The sequence below is a fragment of the Phascolarctos cinereus genome, unplaced genomic scaffold (assembly GCF_003287225.1).
Source record: "Phascolarctos cinereus isolate Bilbo 61053 unplaced genomic scaffold, phaCin_HiC Scaffold_1;HRSCAF=81, whole genome shotgun sequence".
Taxonomy (NCBI): Eukaryota; Metazoa; Chordata; class Mammalia; order Diprotodontia; family Phascolarctidae; genus Phascolarctos; species Phascolarctos cinereus.
The window spans coordinates 120,993,496-121,011,194 of record NW_027555514.1 but is presented as its reverse complement, the minus strand read 5'-3'; the positions used below and the strand labels follow the sequence as shown (position 1 = coordinate 121,011,194).

The 17,699-nt window shown below is 36.9% G+C and overlaps 1 protein-coding gene across 1 annotated transcript; it reads left to right on the top strand.

Moving 5' to 3' along the window:
• The first annotated feature begins 1,400 nt into the window (after nucleotides 1-1,400).
• On the top strand, nucleotides 1,401-10,142 carry SPAM1 (sperm adhesion molecule 1). Its single transcript, XM_020966342.2, has 3 exons — nucleotides 1,401-2,422; nucleotides 3,310-3,399; nucleotides 8,493-10,142. The coding sequence occupies exons 1-3, from the start codon at nucleotides 1,463-1,465 to the stop codon at nucleotides 9,282-9,284; spliced, it is 1,842 nt and encodes a 613-aa protein (XP_020822001.1). The 5' UTR covers nucleotides 1,401-1,462; the 3' UTR covers nucleotides 9,285-10,142.
• The last annotated feature ends 7,557 nt before the right edge of the window (nucleotides 10,143-17,699 follow it).

The following is a 17,699-nucleotide window of genomic DNA, read 5'->3' as shown; positions in this document are numbered from 1 at the left end:
CCTCACACTAGTTGTGTGACCTTGGGCAAGTCTTATGACCTCTCCAAGCCCTTAGTTTCTTCACCTAAAATGAGGATAAGAATGCCATCTACCTTACAGGATTGTTGGGAAGATAAAGTGGGCTTTTATATGTAAATTATATATGTAAACTCACAAATCTTCAAGCATTATATAAATGTTAGCTATTATTGGGATCCATGTGAGCAGAGAGCCCTGGGCCACAAATTATATCTTGGTGGCTTGTCAGGAATACTTTCCTTCCTTGGAGGTAATGCTTGCTTCCTCCCTTTCCCCATTTATCTTTTTAATTGGCTATTAGTCATTTGTTTGACTTTTATTGGTTTTTTTCTTTCCCTTTGTGTTTTGTAGTTTAGAGTGAGGCTTGCAAGTGCCAAGGTAAATTGTAAACAGTCCACAAACCTGGATAAACTTTTGTTTATTTAAACAAACCTTTGTTAAACTTTGTTTGTGGAAGTGGTGTGAATATGTATTTGGATACCTACTCAAATAGATGCTTTTTTTGTGAGCATTGAAGAACTCAGCCTCGGTAACCTCAGGCACTGGGAAAGATGATGAAAGAATGAACTAACTGTTGGAGCTTTCTCATGTTTTCAGAGAGCTGTCTAGAATTAGGGATATGGATCAAATGCCCCAAACACACTACCCCTTCTCTGCCTTTTCATTTTTTTGAGACATTAATTATTTAAGAGGTTAGGAGGTAGAGCACAAAGAGTATGATCACGGTAGTTTTCAAATTATCCGTTTGAGTTCAGGTTTATTTTTCCAAGGAGAGCAAGCACTTGAATTCCAGTGGGCTGCTCTACCCACTGAAAAGCAATTTCTATTGTCTTAACTAGGTGCCAATAAGCATGTTCACCCTGTTTATAGGGAAGGTGCTTTTCTTACCCCAGACAATGAATAGATCTTGTAAACCTGTCTAGTTGTTTAGAGGAGTTCCCATAGCTAACTTCTTTTCTTGAAGACTCATTTAGTGTTTAGTAGTTTGTCAGGCAACTTGGGGAAAGAGAAAAATACAAAGGAAGGAGATGGAGGCTCTCTTTGCAAGGATTTTACATCCTTATCTAGTATGTAGGACAAAATCCATACATATAACTGAAAATAAGAATTAATAGTAATACTGGGTAAGGTTTTGTTTCTTCCACCTTCTAGTATCTAAGAGAGGTCTTGTTCTTGAGTCTGAGGGACTAGTTAACAAAGCATTCATTCACTAATGCTGGAATATGGCTAATGATGTTTTTCTTTTGATAATGTGTGAAGTAACATGCAAAAAATGTTCCTGAAGTAAGAAGCTGAACATCAGAGCACAGTGTAAACATCATACCAACCCACCACTTCTAGTGGTTGGCATTGACCTTTCCATTCTCTTACCTTTTAGGTTTTGTTCAAAATATCAGCTAACCCAAAGGGAATAGGAACACGTGAACTCGGTGGTGATTCTGCAATGGGAATGCAAAAAATTACCCAGATTTTCATTGGGAGTTATGTGATCTGCAGCAAAACATACTACCTAGTGATTACAATCCTTTTGCTTCCTTACTATCGGGTACTGACCTTCCGAGCACCCCCTGTTGTCCCAAACCTTCCTTTTATCATGGGTTGGAATGCTCCCACTGAAATCTGTGCTGAGAAGTTTAAGTTACCATTGGATCTAAGCCTCTTTTCCTTTGTTGGAAGCACTCTAAAGACAGTTACAAATCAGAATATCACTATGTTTTACCGGGACAGGCTTGGCTACTATCCTTATATAGATGAAAAAACAGGTAATGCTTTGAATGAGGGGATCCCCCAGTTGGCTTCTTTAAAGAAGCATCTAGATAAAGCAAAGGAAGACATTGTCTACTACATTCCAGCAGAAGATACATTTGGTTTGGTGATTATTGACTGGGAAAACTGGAGGCCTGATTGGGTAAGGAACTGGAAACCAAAAAATATTTACCAGATCCTGTCTGTTGAGCTGATTCGTCAACTGAATATCATATTAAATGTCACCGAGGCCTCGCAGGCTGCCAAAAAAGATTTTGAAAAGGCAGCAAGGACTTTTATGCAAGAGACTTTAAGATTGGGAAAGTCCCTTCGGCCAAATCGCTTATGGGGATATTACCTTTTCCCTGATTGTTATAACTATAACTACGAAAGCCCCAATTACAATGGAAGTTGCTTTGATGTAGAAAAAAAAAGGAACGATGATCTATATTGGTTGTGGAAAGAGAGCACTGCGCTTTTCCCATCTATCTATATATCCAAGAAGCTAAAGTATTCTTGTAAGACTCGATTCTTTGTGCGTAATCGTATTAAGGAAGCCATTCGTATTTCTCAAGTAATGCGTTTCAAGAAACCTCTTCCGATTTTTGTATATGCACGTCCAGTTTTTACTGATGCTACATCTCAATATCTTTCTGAGGTGAGTAAACCATGATAAGGTCTGCCAGACTGGTGGTGATAGTGCTTAAAATCTATTTTAGAAGACAGCTAAACTCAGCATTTGAAATGAACCTTAGAGAAAAAAGTTTAGGAAGTTTTAGACTTTGCAGATGCGTGCAGGTTTTTTTAGTGGTATTATTTGGCAGGGAGGGAAAAACGTATGTTTTAAAAGTTTTATTTAATGTCATCAGAGAGATCTTTGTAACTTTATTAAATAAGCAGTTATGGAAAAATATGCCAGCACATATGCATGTATGAATATACAGGGCAGGCCTCCAATGAATGAAAGTAATTGTATAGTAAAATATATGAAGTATGAGTTTGCAAAAACTTTTTTTTTTCAAAAACTGATAAACGCAAAATTATTGAAAAAGATTATTATCAGTAATGATTATAACAAAATCACAGTTTGCTCATGACAGTCCTATGATCTTTTTGGTGGAAGTGGCAGAAAATGCTACATTTATTTAACAAATATTTATTAAATACCTACTAAGTGCAAGGTGATATTGATTAGTGGAAACAGTGATGGACAGGACCTGAGTTTGAATCCCAACTCTCCTACTTTACTATGTAGATGACCAGGGCTAAGTCACTAATCTCTCTGAGCCACATTTCTTCATCTATAAAATGAAAGTATTGGATTAAAAGACCAGAATGGTCATGTTCATATCAAAATCCAGTATCCTATGGTCTAATGAAAAACAATTATCATCCTCAAGAAGCTTACATTCTATCTATGGATACAACAGATAATACAAAGAGTACTTAATATAATTATGATGTCAATATACTTAGGTCTATTTCTGCTGTTCTATGTACAATATTTTTGTTTTACTCAACTTATCCCAATATTAATGTTTTCAGGATGACCTTGTAAATACTATTGGAGAGTCTGTTGCCTTGGGTGTCTCTGGAATAATAATGTGGGGAAGCCTCAATTTAACACAAAGCAAGGTAAACTGAGTTGGTGAAAAATATTCTCAAGAGTGGTTAATCATTATTGTGAAGGGCATACAACAACTCTTTGAATATAAGTTAAGTTCTTTATGTCAGAGATTCTTAACCTGGTGTCATTACATTGAAATTTTTTTTGATAACTATTTTAGTATAATTGATTTTCCCTGTACTCCTATGTATTTTATTTTATGCATTTAAAAGCCTTACTCTGAGCAGGAGTCTATAGTGTTCATTAGATGGCCAAAGGAGTCCATAACACAAAAAAGTTGTAAGAAAAGTAAAACATTTTTCTTTTTTCTCCCATTAAACGTATTCTCACATTAGTCATGTTGTAAAGAAGAATTTGAAACAATAGGAAGAACCACAACAAAGAGGAAACAAAACAAAACAGAAGAGAGAAAAAAAGAGCAAATAGTATGCTTCGCTCTGCATTCAAACTCCATAGTTTTTTTTTATTAATTTATTTTGATTTATCAACAATCACTTTGATAAGCTTTTGAATTTTAGATTTTTCTCCCCCTCCCTCCCTCTCCCTCTCCAAGACAGCATGCAATCTGATATAGGCTTTGCATATAAATTCCTATTAAACATATTTTCACATTAGTCATGTTGTAAGGAAGAATTAGAACCAATAGGAGGAACCACAAGAAAGAGAAAAAACAAAACAGAAGAAAAAAATAGCAAATAGTAGGCTTCGATCTGCATTCAAACTCCATAGTTCTTTCTTTGGATGTGGATAGCATTTTCCATCATGAGACCTTTGGAGATGTCTTAGATCCCTTCATTGCTGAGAAGGGCTAAGTCTTTCAATGTTAGTCATCGCACAACTTGGCTGTTATTGTGTACAACATTCTCCTGGTTCTGCTGACTTCACTCAGCATCAGTTCATACAAGTCTTTCCAGGTTTTTCTGAAGTCTGCTTGCTCATCATTTTTTATAGCACAATAGTATTCCATTACATTCATATACTACAACTTGTTCAGCCATTTCCCAGTTGATGGGCATCTTCTCAATTTCCAATTCTTGGCCACCACAAAAAGAGCTGCAATAAATATTTTTGTACATGTGGGTCCTTTTCCCATTTTTACGATCTCTTTCGGATATAGCCCTAGAAGTGCTATTGCTGGGTCAAAGGGTATGCACATTTTTATAGCTCTTTGGGCATGGTTTCAAAATACTCTCCAAGATGGTTGGATCATTTCACAACTCCACCAACAATGCATTAGTCAAACTCCACAGTTCTTTCTTTGGATGTGGATAGCATTTTCCATCATGAGACCTTTGGAGATGTCTTAGATCCTTGCATTGCTGAGAATAGCTAAGTTTATCAAAGTTAGTCATTGCACAATGTGGCTGTTACTCTGTACAACATTCTCCTGGGTCTGCTGACTTCACTCAGCATCAGTCCATACAAGTCTTTCCAGGTTTCTCTGAAGTCTGCTTGCTCATCATTTCTTATAGCACAATAGTATTCCATTACATTCATATACCACAACTTGTTCATCCATCCCCCAATTGATGAGCATCCTCTCAATTTCCAATTCTTTGGCACCACAAAAAGAGCTGCTATAAATATTTTTGCACATGTGAGTCCTTTTTCCATTTGTATGATCTCTTTGGGTTACAGCCCTAGAAGTGCTATTGCTAGGTCAAAGGCTATGCACATTTTCATAGTCCTTTGGGCATTAAAACATTTTTCAAGGAGCTATTTTGCATACTTACAAAATGATTGAGGAGAATTTTTATCCTAAGAATTAAAGTTGCAACTCTTTTGTAGGATATTTTCTACTTTTCCTCAATAGTATAAGTTCTATATATCTCTGATTTCAAAGTATCAGAAGACCTCTCCCAAATATCATTTGCTCTCATTGTGCCTGTACTTTTATCTTTCACCAGATCACCTCTTCTGTTTTCTTTTTCCCATCTCTTCCAAGACCTTTATTCTATAATCCTGTCATTTGAAAGTACTAGAGTTATATTGTAGCTGCATGTAAATGTTAATGTGTGAAGGAACTCATTTAAGCTCCAGTGATAGTCTAGGAAATGCGTGCCTCAGTGATAAGGACAAAGTGATATGCATGCAGCTAGAAAAGAGGTAGGTGAAATATTTATTTTTCCTCGTTGATCATGAGACCAAAAGGAATAGTAGGGCTATAGAAGCACTTGTTACCATATAGATGCTCTGCAGGGAATTAGATGTTCCAGATATGATGTGCTTGGTATCCAAGCATTCAACCAATCAATCAACTAGCAAACTAACACTCGCCAAGCTCCTACTAATGAACCACAAACTGTGAAGAGTGAGTAGACTGGATCTGCTTGGTTCCCAAAGGAAGATCTAGGGTTGGGTAGAACTTGCAGACAGATGGCTTTAGGTTTGTTTCAAGGAGATACTAACAATTAGAGGTGTTTAAAAATTTATTGTGCTGCCTTGGAAAGTAGTGGCTTTCTGCCTGCTGGAATTATTTCAACAGAAGCTAGATGAACACTTGTCAGTGATGTTGGGGAGTAGATTTTTGCTCAGTTATGAGTTGGACTCCATGACCTCTGAGGTGCTGTCAATCTCTGATATTCTGTGTTTTTGTAAAATTCAGTAATTTTGTGGCTAAACTCTTAACATCTCTCCTTTTAAAAATATAATTTATTTTTATTTCCAACTTAAATATTAAAATGAGCATTTCCATATACATAGTAGAATAGAAAAGTAGGATTGTACATAAAAGGAGCTGTTTTCTTTATATTTACAAAATATAATATATAAAACATAGGTTTCAAACTTACAAAGCTGTTCTATTTGTCTGATTCCTTCTGATCTTCCTTTGTTCTCTTCTGTGCATTTTTTAAAAAAAGGTAGCTTAATCATATTTTCTTCTTTAAATCCTTCGATTGTAATTAGAAGCAATTAACCAACACATTTTATTGAATACCTACTATATACAGCACTGAGCTTAAGTGTTGTGATGGACAGAGAAAAATAGAATATAATTCGTATCCTTTAGGAAATTGAATTCCAGTAGAGGGAAAAGATGTGAAAAATTAGATAACAAGGCAAAAAAAACCTCCCACGTCAATACAATATACAATATCAGAAAGCTTAGAACAGGAAATGCTAATAAGCTTCTAAGATATCCCAGTGGGCAAATATAATCAGGCAAGAAAAGATATGACTTTGAACTGTGCCTTAAAAGATTGAGTAGGACCTAAATAGGTAAAGAGAACAGTATGGGAGTTTCGGACAGAGTAGAGGTGTAACAAAATGTTTGGAGGTGAAAAATGCATGAAGTGTCTTAGAGATAGCAAGACCAGTTGAATTAGAAGGGAGACTTTAGGAAGGTCATTAGGTGATTGACTAACAAAGGCCTTTGTAACAGGAAGGATACTTTTGGGAATTAACCGTTGGTATGCCAGAAACCTCTATAGTCTCTCTTCAGGCATGCCTCACCATTAATAGTGAGTAGGAAAGTACTGTACTGGTATAGAGAAGACTGACAATTTGCCAAGAGCTGGGCTCTTACTGCTTTCGTGAGCATCCTACCTCATCCAATTTCTCCAATGGAAGCCAAAGTAGAGGGAGAGTTATTTCCACTGACTAGAGCAATCTGAGAAGAAAGGAAGTTGAAGGCTAGATTTAAAGTGAGTATTTTAGGAGGTCTCTTGGTCTCCTTTTCCCTTTTGCTATATTGTGACAGCCAGATCATAGACTAATAGATGTAGAGCTAGAGGGATTTGAGAAGTTTTCTACTTTAACTACTTCATTTTAGTTGAGGAACAGTTGAGGAACTGAGGCCCAGAGAGGTTCGGTCACTTGCCTGAGGTCACACAGCTGATGAATATAAGAAATGGGATTCAGACTCAGGTCTTATGACTCAAAGTTCAGCAATATGCCCTCTCGTATGTCTACTATTGGAACAGGATGGCTTGGTAATTCATCAGAGGCTGTTGATTATGTGGAGAAAAGGCTTCTGTCACTCATACTATATCAATAAGTTTGAGGTGCAGCTATGTTTCCAATTTTTAGATAAATCACTTGGACTGTCATTCATATTCTACCATCTAGAACTATGTACCTTTCTCACGTAAACTGTACTCATTGACCTGATTTGTTTACCATCTAGAGAGCTGTCTTGTCCTTCCAAAGCTGCTTAAATATGTTTGAAAAATTTCATGGAAATTCTTTACTTATAGCATTTCACTGAGACATTTGCAGAAATTAGATTTAGGCTTCAGCTTGGCTAATGGTTCAGAGACTCAGGCAATTGCACAAAAAATGCCCATTTGATTCTATTAGGAATAACTCAATAAACTTGCTTGTAAGAATCAGTCAGTCAATAAATACTTGTTAAGTTTCTACTATGTGCTAGGCACTGTGCTAAGTTCTAGGGATATAAACATAAATAAAAAGATGGTACCTGCTCTCCAGGAGCTTACAATCTAATGGGACTAGACAATAGACAAAAGGAAGTGATGACGTGGAAGTTAGGAGGGGGAAGGGAAGAAGGTACCCAGAATGAGGGCAGGATGGAAAAGTCCAAAGGAGTCCGAAAGCACTGGTAGCTAGTGGGAAATGGGGAGAAGACTGTCTGGGCCTTCTCCTTACATGGAGGTGTTAGAATGCATGGTTCTACTCTACAAGTCAAAGGATTTAATCAGAGAGGAAGAGGCACTGATGAATTTTGCAACATAATGAGATTTCCCATTGATGGGGTTCCTGGGGCAAGAAGGTATGATTGAGAAGTTCAAATATAGCTGGGGGGAAATGGGGTAAAATTGTTTCAAGCATTTTCTATTTCTTGCTGTACCCTCTTCTTTTCTTTCTTTTTTTTTTGGGGGGGCAAGCACTTGCCCAAGGCCACATAGCTAGTAAGTGTTATGTGTCTGAGGCCAGATTTGAACTCAGGTCCTGAATCCAGGGCCGGTGCTCTATCCACTGTGCCACCTAGCTGCTCTCTCTTCTTTTCTTGCAAAGCAAAAAATTTTCAGTTTTCTGATACTGCTTTAAAAGTTTTTTTTTGATCTCTAACCAAAGTATTCCTGAAATTAATTACCCTATCACATTTTGACTTTTTCGATCCTATTTTTTTTCTTCACAGAAAACATGCACAGTCTTAGAAGATTACGTGACAACTACACTGAACCCTTACATTGTCAATGTCACCCTTGCAGCCAAAATGTGCAGCCAGGTCCTTTGCCAGGAGCAAGGAGTTTGCATTAGAAAACACTGGAATTCTAGTGACTACCTTCATCTGAACCCAAAGAGATTCATCATTCAGACTCGGAAGGACAGAAGACATGTGATTTATGGAAAGCCCAACCTTCAGGATCTACAGGAATTTTCAGAGAAGTTTTATTGCAACTGTTACACAGGCTCCAATTGTGAAACCAAAGTCACTGCACAAAATGTTCGCGACGTCAGGGTATGCATTTCAGAAGATATTTGTATTGAAGCCTGTTTAGATTCAAAACCGAACGACCATATAGCCAGGCCCCCAAAGTGGAGACGAGTTATTGTTGCCCCTCAGAACTTTCTTCCCCTGGACCCTACTGGCATAGAAGATCAACTGATTTCTACCATAGCGTTTGATGGATATAGCATCGGCAGTGGTGATAGTTCAAACAATGGCAGTGATAGCATACAGACTAGTCTTATCGAATATGTTTTTAGAATGAACTATTTAGCTGAAGGCACCCATGCAGACACTGAAAATCATATGCCTAATTCTTCCTTTCAACCTGGTTTATATCAACCAAAATCTGAAAACAATTTGATAAATACGATTTACTCAAGGTCTTCTTCAGTGTTTATGAACTTGTATACTTATAAGTTTTTTATTTTTCTAACTGTAGAATTGTTTTTGTCAACTTTTGTCTTTATGGGCATGTAATGCATGCCAACAGTTTTTCTGAAGTGTGAATCAATCTCCATGATAGCTTTATCATAGCCATAAGCATATATTTTTTTAAATGGCAATTATTTGTCTGGGGGAAGCTATGTGGCACAGTGGATAGAGCACCGGCCCTGAAGTCAGGAGGACCTGAGTTCAAATCCGGCCTCAGACCAAACACTTGACACTTACTAGCTGCGTGACCCTGGGCTAGTCACTTAACCTCAGTTGCCTAAAAAAAATCGTTAGTTTGGGGCAGTTAGGTGGCACAGTGGATAGAGTCCTGGCCTTGGAGTCAGGAGGACCTGAGTTCAAATATGGCCTCAGACACATAACACTTACTAGCTGTGTGACCCTGGGCAAGTCACTTAACCCTATTGCCTAGCCAAAAACAAACAAACAAACAAACCAAAAAAGAAAAAACAAACCATAAATAATTTGTTCAAGTGCTGTTTTGTAAGACTGTTTATGGCTGAAGAAAAAGCCTTGCCTTGAGAACCCTAACATATCATTTTATCTCAACAATTGGACTATAGTACATATAAATTCTTTATTTACAGAGAAAATATTTTGAATTTCAAAGTTGAATTTTTTTTTCTGATACATACTTTAACCTTATTAAGAGAACTAATTTTGTTTTTAAAATCACTGCTATGCTCCAACAAGAACTTTAGAATGTAAGTCTCTGGAGGTTCCACTTCTGCAAGATGTGACCCACAAATGAGAAGAACCTTGTTCCTAATTCAAATAGAGGAGTTGATAGCTTATGGGTGCCTGAGCAAGTGCCAATAGCCTTTGATGATCTCATTTTTTTTCCTTTTGGTACTCATGTGAAAATTAAAATGTGAATAAAACCAGGTTACTTCACATTGTTGTTTTTTAACTAAATTATAATTTGTAATAACGTATTTTTAAAAATATTACCCATCATGGATGTCATGTGTTCAATTATGTTCACTAAGCGGAGCATTTCTAAGAGTACTTCAGTTTCCTGCCACAGAGATCCTCTATACATTTGTGCTTTTCTTATTTCCTCTTCATACATATATTTTTTCATCGAGGTCTTTCTGAATGAAGATAACTTTTTAAGATAGTCCTTTAAAATTATTCCAGGAATTTGGTGTATGCACACAACTTCAATATTTATAAAGATGGCCTTTCTCTGTTTATCCCATTTTTTACTTCCTCCATTCTCCTACTCAGTCCTCTCTGTACTTAAACAACATTCTTGACTCAGCTCATGTCTCACCATGACAGGTGGCACCATATTCCTAGAACCTTTCACTTACTCTGTCTTTTGTTTATAAATCACTTGCATTTCCCAGTGTATCCCTCCTTCTGTCTTCCTGAAGGCTGTCCCTTATAATAAAGAATAAAAAGGGGGAAAAATTCTTAATCAATGTATCTAGTCTGGCATTATATGCAATGTTTCACACTCATAATACTCTGCAAATGAGGAAGAGAAGTATTTTCTCACATGTTTTTTTTTGAGGGCCAATCTTGGTCATCATAATTTTACAGCATTCAATTCCAATTATTTTATTGTTCTTTCCATTTACATTGTTATAATTATTATTTAAATTGTTTTCCTGGTTCTGCTTCCTTAAATTTGCATCTGTTAATATCTTTCAATGCTTCTATATTTATCATATTCATAATTTTTTAAAAACATAGTCATGTCCTTATTCCTCCAAGTATATGCCTGGTAGTAGAATATCAAGGTCAAAAGATATGGACATTTTATAGCTAGCATTTATTTAGAGCTTTAAGATTTGCAAAACACACACACACACACACACACACACACACACACACACACACGCTTATTTGTTCCTCTCAACCACCCTCTGAGGTAGGTGGGTGCTATTTTCATCTCCATTGTAGAGATGAGGAAACTGACACACATAGAAGTTAAGTGACTTATTCAGGATCAAACAGCTGTTATTTGAAGAAGAATTTGAACTTAGATCTTCCTGACTCTATGTCCTAAAATCTATCCACTGCATCACCTAACTGCCTCAATTGGGCAAGGGAATTTTGGAATGGAATTGAAAAAGGAAATTACAGGCCACAGGTTAAAAAATATGCATAATTTTGATAGCAGAGGGGTTAATAATACAGTCTTGTGATTGCTATTTGACAGTAGAAAATAATGCTCTATTTAGGGAGAAAGGATATATATATCTCATATCATATATAACATATACATATGCATATACATATACTCTATATGTTATACATAATATATAAATATGTAACTTGGACCAAATATTTAAGACCTTTTGTTATTTCAGGGGTAACTAAGTGAGGCATTAGATAGAGCTCCAGGCCTGGAGTCAGGAAGACCCATCTTCATGAGTTCAAATTTAGCTTCAGACACTTACTAGCTGTATGACCCTGGGCAAGTCACTTAACCCTGCTTGCCTCAGTTTCCTCACCTGTAAAATGAGCTAGAGAAGGAAATGGCAAACCGCTGCAGTATCTCTGTGAAGAAAACCCCAAATGGGGTCACAAAAAGTTAGATATGACTGAAACAACTGAACACAACAAAAGTTATTTCAAAGAGATAGCACTGGAAAGACATTTTCTAATTTCCAACTCAGTTGACAGTGAGGAATGGATTTTTTCTCTTTGCCTGCAGAGTGATTCCATCTCCCCCTGTGACTTTATTTGTTATTGATAATTTTTGACATTTTTGCTTGTCTTTCTTTCTTTGGCCATGTAAGACCAATGTAGTTCTTGCTTCTGTAATGATGGAAATGCAGAGATGAAGTTACTCTTCTTATATTTTTATTTTTGATAGTAGTTAGCTCCTTACTATGAATTGCCACATTAATGATTTGTGGTCTTATGGTATACCCATAGCTAAAATGAATAATATTTCCATTTTTAACTGTACCTTCAAGGTTCATTGGATCTCTCAAAGAAGCATCCATCAATGGAGAACTGGTTATTTTTTTTTTTAATCATGTCCTTTATGAATCAATGAGCCTAATGTGGTAGCTTTTTTTTTTTTCTACTTTGAACATTAATCCTCAACCTTATTTTCTTAACCTCAGCACTGAAAGGATGATACAGCATTTGAGACTTTAGTAGGTTTCCTGTCAGGATTCCTTAACTTAAGAGAAGAGGCATTTGTGTGCCAAGGCTCATATTTTCAATTTTACTTATAAAGATTCTATGGTTTGTATCATGACTCTTGGGAGCGTATTGTAACCCTTGACTACATGACAGTGCCATTGCATTGAAACTGGAATTTGGTTCTGAATGTATTAGAATTTGAAACTGGGATTCATTGTGTTCTCAGTTTCAAATTCTTATACATTCATGTATTTCTCTTCTCTGCTGTCTACATTTTAAAAAAGGGAAAAGATATGGAGAACAAGAGGCTATTTGCTTTCCCTACTATTTCCACCAATGCCTCTTACTTGGATGGACTGGAAGGACTCTGTGATGAGGATGCTCTTGGCATCCACTCCCCTCTTGTAAGCATTCAGATTTCTAATTGGCAGCTCTTCATGTTCTGGCCCATAAATATAGCTGCCTTATTCTTTATTCTCTTCCCTTACATCTCTAACAGTACTCCTAGAATTATTATACCAACACCTCCTCCAAAAAATGATGATGATATTATTATTCTAACTTTGCATCCAAAATACACTGTTTCAGGTTCTGGGTCACTATGACTATAGTCACCATGAAAGAGCCCACAGGTGGGAAGGGTTGCATTTTCTGTTGGTGAGAGAGTAATTTGTCTAATGATACAGGTTAGAGTCCAATTTTTTTTTTTTACATCTGATTGACATCTGGGTTTAGCTTCAGAGATGGAGCTACAAAAGTAACTAGAAAATGGTTCAAATTGTAATTTTACATGTTGGCTAGGATCAACATTAATTTGAAAAGGGAAAGCTCAAGCTCCCCCAACTATCGTCAAGTTACAAGTTAGATGGACCTATTCAGGGTACAACATACAGCAGGTGAAAAATACCAAATCTGAGATTAAGTCTTAAGAAAAAATAAAAGTCTCTCTTTAGCATGTGGGACACAACCAACTTCTATTATTGCTTTGTTTTTTTAAAAAAAGTGTTTTAGTCACATGGAGCTGGTTGTTCCATTATTCACTAAGTCTTTCTCCTATTGTGCAGATCTGAAGACTTGGAATATTTTTTAGGTAAAGCTTTTGTAAGAGGTATCATCCATTCAATTTTCTGATGAAAGAGTCTCACTTAAAGTTTTTTATTCATTTGCTAATTTTTTTGGGGGGGGACAAGGCAATTTGGGGTTTTTAATTTGAATCTATCTAGCTTTTAAATTAAAATTTTGTAGGAATGAGATAATAGGTGAGATTTATTCATAGTTCTTTACTGGAAAGGAGACAGTGATGCTTTTAATTTGACTCAGAAGCAATCCTTGAAAATTACAAGTTCTAGCATTATTTTACTTATCACACAATTGTATTTTTCTACATGATCATTAGATTTAGCATTGGCAACATTATCAAGACTGTGGAGGGCATCAAACCCAACCCCTCTTTTTAAAGATAAGGAAACTGAGAAGCGAAATTACCTGTCCAGAGTCACATGGCTAGTGTCTGAGGGAGGATTTGAACATAGGTCTTCCTGACTCCAAGTTCAGCACTTTATTCACTGTTCCATCCTTGTCAGGGTATGTCACTCATCCTAATTAGGAGTTACGCATTTTATAAATGAAACTCAGGATTATGTACAGGAAATCTGTGCTCGTGGGGACAAGATATAGTTATGAGAGGCATTTATAGACACAAAAAATAAGTATTGTCTCATGGACCCTTGAGTAGTCTGGTAAAGCCTATAGACTCCTCATGATGTTTTTAAATGTATAAAATAAATTAGATTACAAAGGAAACCATTTATATTGAAGTGCTTCCTTAGATAGTCAGCTAGCATTTATTAACCACTTACTATGAGCCAAGTACTGTACTAAACTCTAGACAGGAAAATTTTTAACACGTGAATTAGGAGCTAGTCTAGTAATCACAGGAATTTTAAAGTAGTAATAAGCATAAACCCTTACCTGTAATAACTGTAGCGTGATGGGAAAATGCTTGATTTCTATTTGCAAAACAAACAAACAAACAAACATAGGTTCTGCTAATAATATTACTATGGTTGGGTGAATACCTTCCCAATTTTAGTTAGGAATTAGTCAAAATAAAGGTGTATTTTTTTCCCATCCAATATCTATCCATAGACGTACAAGGAGTTAGGACTCAAGTTAATAACCCTGAACTAAGGAGTCAAGTGATTATCTAGATGGTGTAATGGACGGAATTCTGTGTCTGGAGTCAGAATGATTCATCTTCATGAATTCAGACCTGGCTTCAGAAATTTAGTAGCTGGGTGACCCTGAGCGAGTTACTTAACCCTGTTTGCCTCAGTTCCTCATCTGTAAAATGAACTGGAGGAGGAAATGGCAAACCACTCCAGTATCTTTGCCAAGAAGACCCCAAATGGGGTCACAAAGAGTTGGACACAACTGAAAAATGACTAAACAAGGGGTTAAATGGGGGTGGGTACCTGGCAGTTCCTGGGGCTCAGGTTTCCTTAAACGGAGCAGTAGAGTTAGCCCTATGATAAAAACCTATCTGTATATTTCATTTGCTTTTTGTTTTTCCCTCCACTTAATAGTATTTTATTTTTTCCAATTACATGTAAAGATAGTTTTCAACATTCACTTTTATGAGATTCTGAGTTCCAAATTTTTCTCCCTCCCCTACTCCCCTTCTCCCTTCCCAAGACAGTAACAATCTAATACAGGTTATATACGTACAGTCATGTTAATCATATTTCCACATTAGTCATGTTGTGAAAGAAGAATCAGAAAAGAAAAAAAAACACAAGAAAGAAAAAACAAAAGTGAAAATAGTGTGCCTCGATTTGCATTCAGACTCTATAGTTTTTTTCTCTGGATATGGATAGAATTTTCCTTCCTGAGTCTTTTAGAATTGTCTTGGATCATTGTATTGCTGAGAAGAGCTAAGTCTATCATAGTTAATCACTGCGCAACGTGGCTGTTACTGTGTACAATGTTCTCCTGGTTCTGCTCACTTCACTCGGTATCAGCTTGTGTAAGTCTTTTCAGATTTTTCTGAAATATGCCTGCTCATCATTTTTTTATAGAACAATACATTCACATACCACAACTTGTTCAGCCATTCCCCGATTGATGGGCACCTCCTCAATTTCCAATTCTTTGTCACCACAAAAAGAGCTGCTACAAATATTTTTGTACACGTGGGTCCTTTCCCCTCTTTTGTTATCTCTTTGGGATACAGTCCTAGAAGTGCTATTGCTGGGTCAAAGGTTATGCACAGTTTTATAGCTCTTTGGGCATAGCTCCAAAGTGTTCTCCAGCAGTATATTTTATTTGTAAAAATTATTAGAACTTTTTGTTTTTATATCATTGCCATTTTGTCCCCCCTACTCTCTCATATCAACCTTTGATTTTATTCTCGACTCCACCTTGAGTGAATGTCAATATTCCTGGGAGCACATCCTGAACCAGTCCAGTATCTACTAGTTCATAAAAACCACAAAGACCTCAATCATGTTGCAGAAAACAAATCACATTCAACTCCGTAACAACCCAGCTTTCTGCAGACAATTAGAACCACATGTAAGAATCATGATGTGAAAAACATGGATTAGTTAAACAGCTGCTCATTTCTAGACAAAATGAAGAGACCGTCACCTGAGGTTTCTTTCCAAAAAAAAAAAGCAAACTGAAACAAATGTGTGCCTCAGACCATTGACACTTGATAAGTTCAAGGCTGTGTGCCATTCTCAAGATCACCTTGGGTTGTGGTTTGTATGAACTGGTGGATGCCAGGACTTGTGTGCATCATGATTAAAGAGATGTGTATGAGCTGGAAGCCCAGGCAGCTTGCTTATAGAGGCTGGTAGCCAGGGCCTTTAACAGGGTTCCCAGACAGCCATACCCATTCTCTGATCCAGAGATCAAGGGTCCTGCCTCAGAGTTGGATGGAAGAGACCCAGGACAGGAAGGCCATAGATAACTGTGGTGTTTACTATCTGAGACGGGTAGATGAATGGAACAGGACAGCCTGAACTTTCAGAGGAAACTCTGCTTTTTAGAGGTTGCCATAAACCTCCCCCAAGAAGAGGTATTATTGAAGGCCTACAGAGTCATTATGCTGACTGTAAAACCTGGGCAGTCTACCAGTGCCACGTTAGGAAATTGAATCACTTCAATTTGAATTGTTTTAGGAAGATTCTGAATGTCACCTGGCAAGATAAGGCACTGGATACTGAGGTTTTTTCTTGAGTTGAACTGCCAAGCATTCAAATTCTACTGCAGAGAGTGCAACTCCAATGGACTGGTTATGTTGTTTGAATGCCAAATGTATGTTTTCCTAAAAGACTATTTTACAGAGAACTCACAGAAGGCAAACACTCTCACGGAGCTCAGAAGTGATACAAGGATTCTCTCAAGGTCTTTCTCAAGAACTTTGGAATCAATTGTAAGACATGGGAGACGCTGACAAAGGATCGCCCAGCATTGCATACCCATGTCAAAGAAGGTGCTGTGCTCTATGAACAAAGTAGAATTGTAGCAATTCAAAAGAAACATGAGATGTGCAAATTTAGAGACATCTACAATCCAAACCTACGGACTATTTGTGCCCGACCTGAGCCTTCTGAGCTCCTATTAGTCTGATCAACCATAGTCAGACACGTACCTTGACCCCAACACAGAGATGTTATTTTGGTCCTCTTCAAGTAGAAAGGAAAACAACCACCCAATCAACCACATGTCTTACCAGAGCTAGTGTTTGAACCTAGGTCTTCTGATCCCAAGTTCAGTGCTGTTTCAGTTTAATTTTTTTCAATTAATAAGTGTTTCTTTTCTTTCCCTCCTACCTTCCTCTAAATTAAAAAAAATGCAAAACACTTGTAACAAATATGCATAGTCAAACACACATTCCTACATTAAAAAAAAAGTGTTTTGCAGCTTTTCCTATCATACCACATTGTTTGTGGAAAGGGGTGAAACGATTTTAGATTTAATATAGATAACTAATAATTTAATTTTTTGAGACCAAAAGTCATACTGAAAAATTTTTCTATCTGGTCATGGACAAAGGTCCAGAGGCAAAAGAATTCTGTGTTTAGTATTTGTAGTGTATATGTGTGCATGAGGATTTTTTTTTAAAGGGAAAGGAGGATTCCCTGAATCATCTCCTACTATACAGTATAATGCATTTCAATTAGAATAGATAAAAGAAAATGTGTTCTTTTTCCAATGGTGGGCTAGGGCACTGCACATACTCTTTCCTAATGGTCCCCTCTGCTCTGAGCTCTGGTTTGCTATCTGGACCAGCTTGATTTCCAGTGAGGGCAGGGAGTGGGGAGTGAG

What these genes read in the sequence shown, in the direction of transcription:
- SPAM1 (XM_020966342.2), top strand. Translation starts at nt 1,463, where the DNA reads ATGGGAATGCAAAAAATTACCCAGATTTTCATTGGGAGTTATGTGATC. An exon ending in CATCTCAATATCTTTCTGAG is followed by an intron (nt 2,423 to 3,309) that starts GTGAGTAAACCA and finishes TAATGTTTTCAG; the next exon opens with GATGACCTTGTAAATACTAT. An exon ending in TCAATTTAACACAAAGCAAG is followed by an intron (nt 3,400 to 8,492) that starts GTAAACTGAGTT and finishes TTTTCTTCACAG; the next exon opens with AAAACATGCACAGTCTTAGA.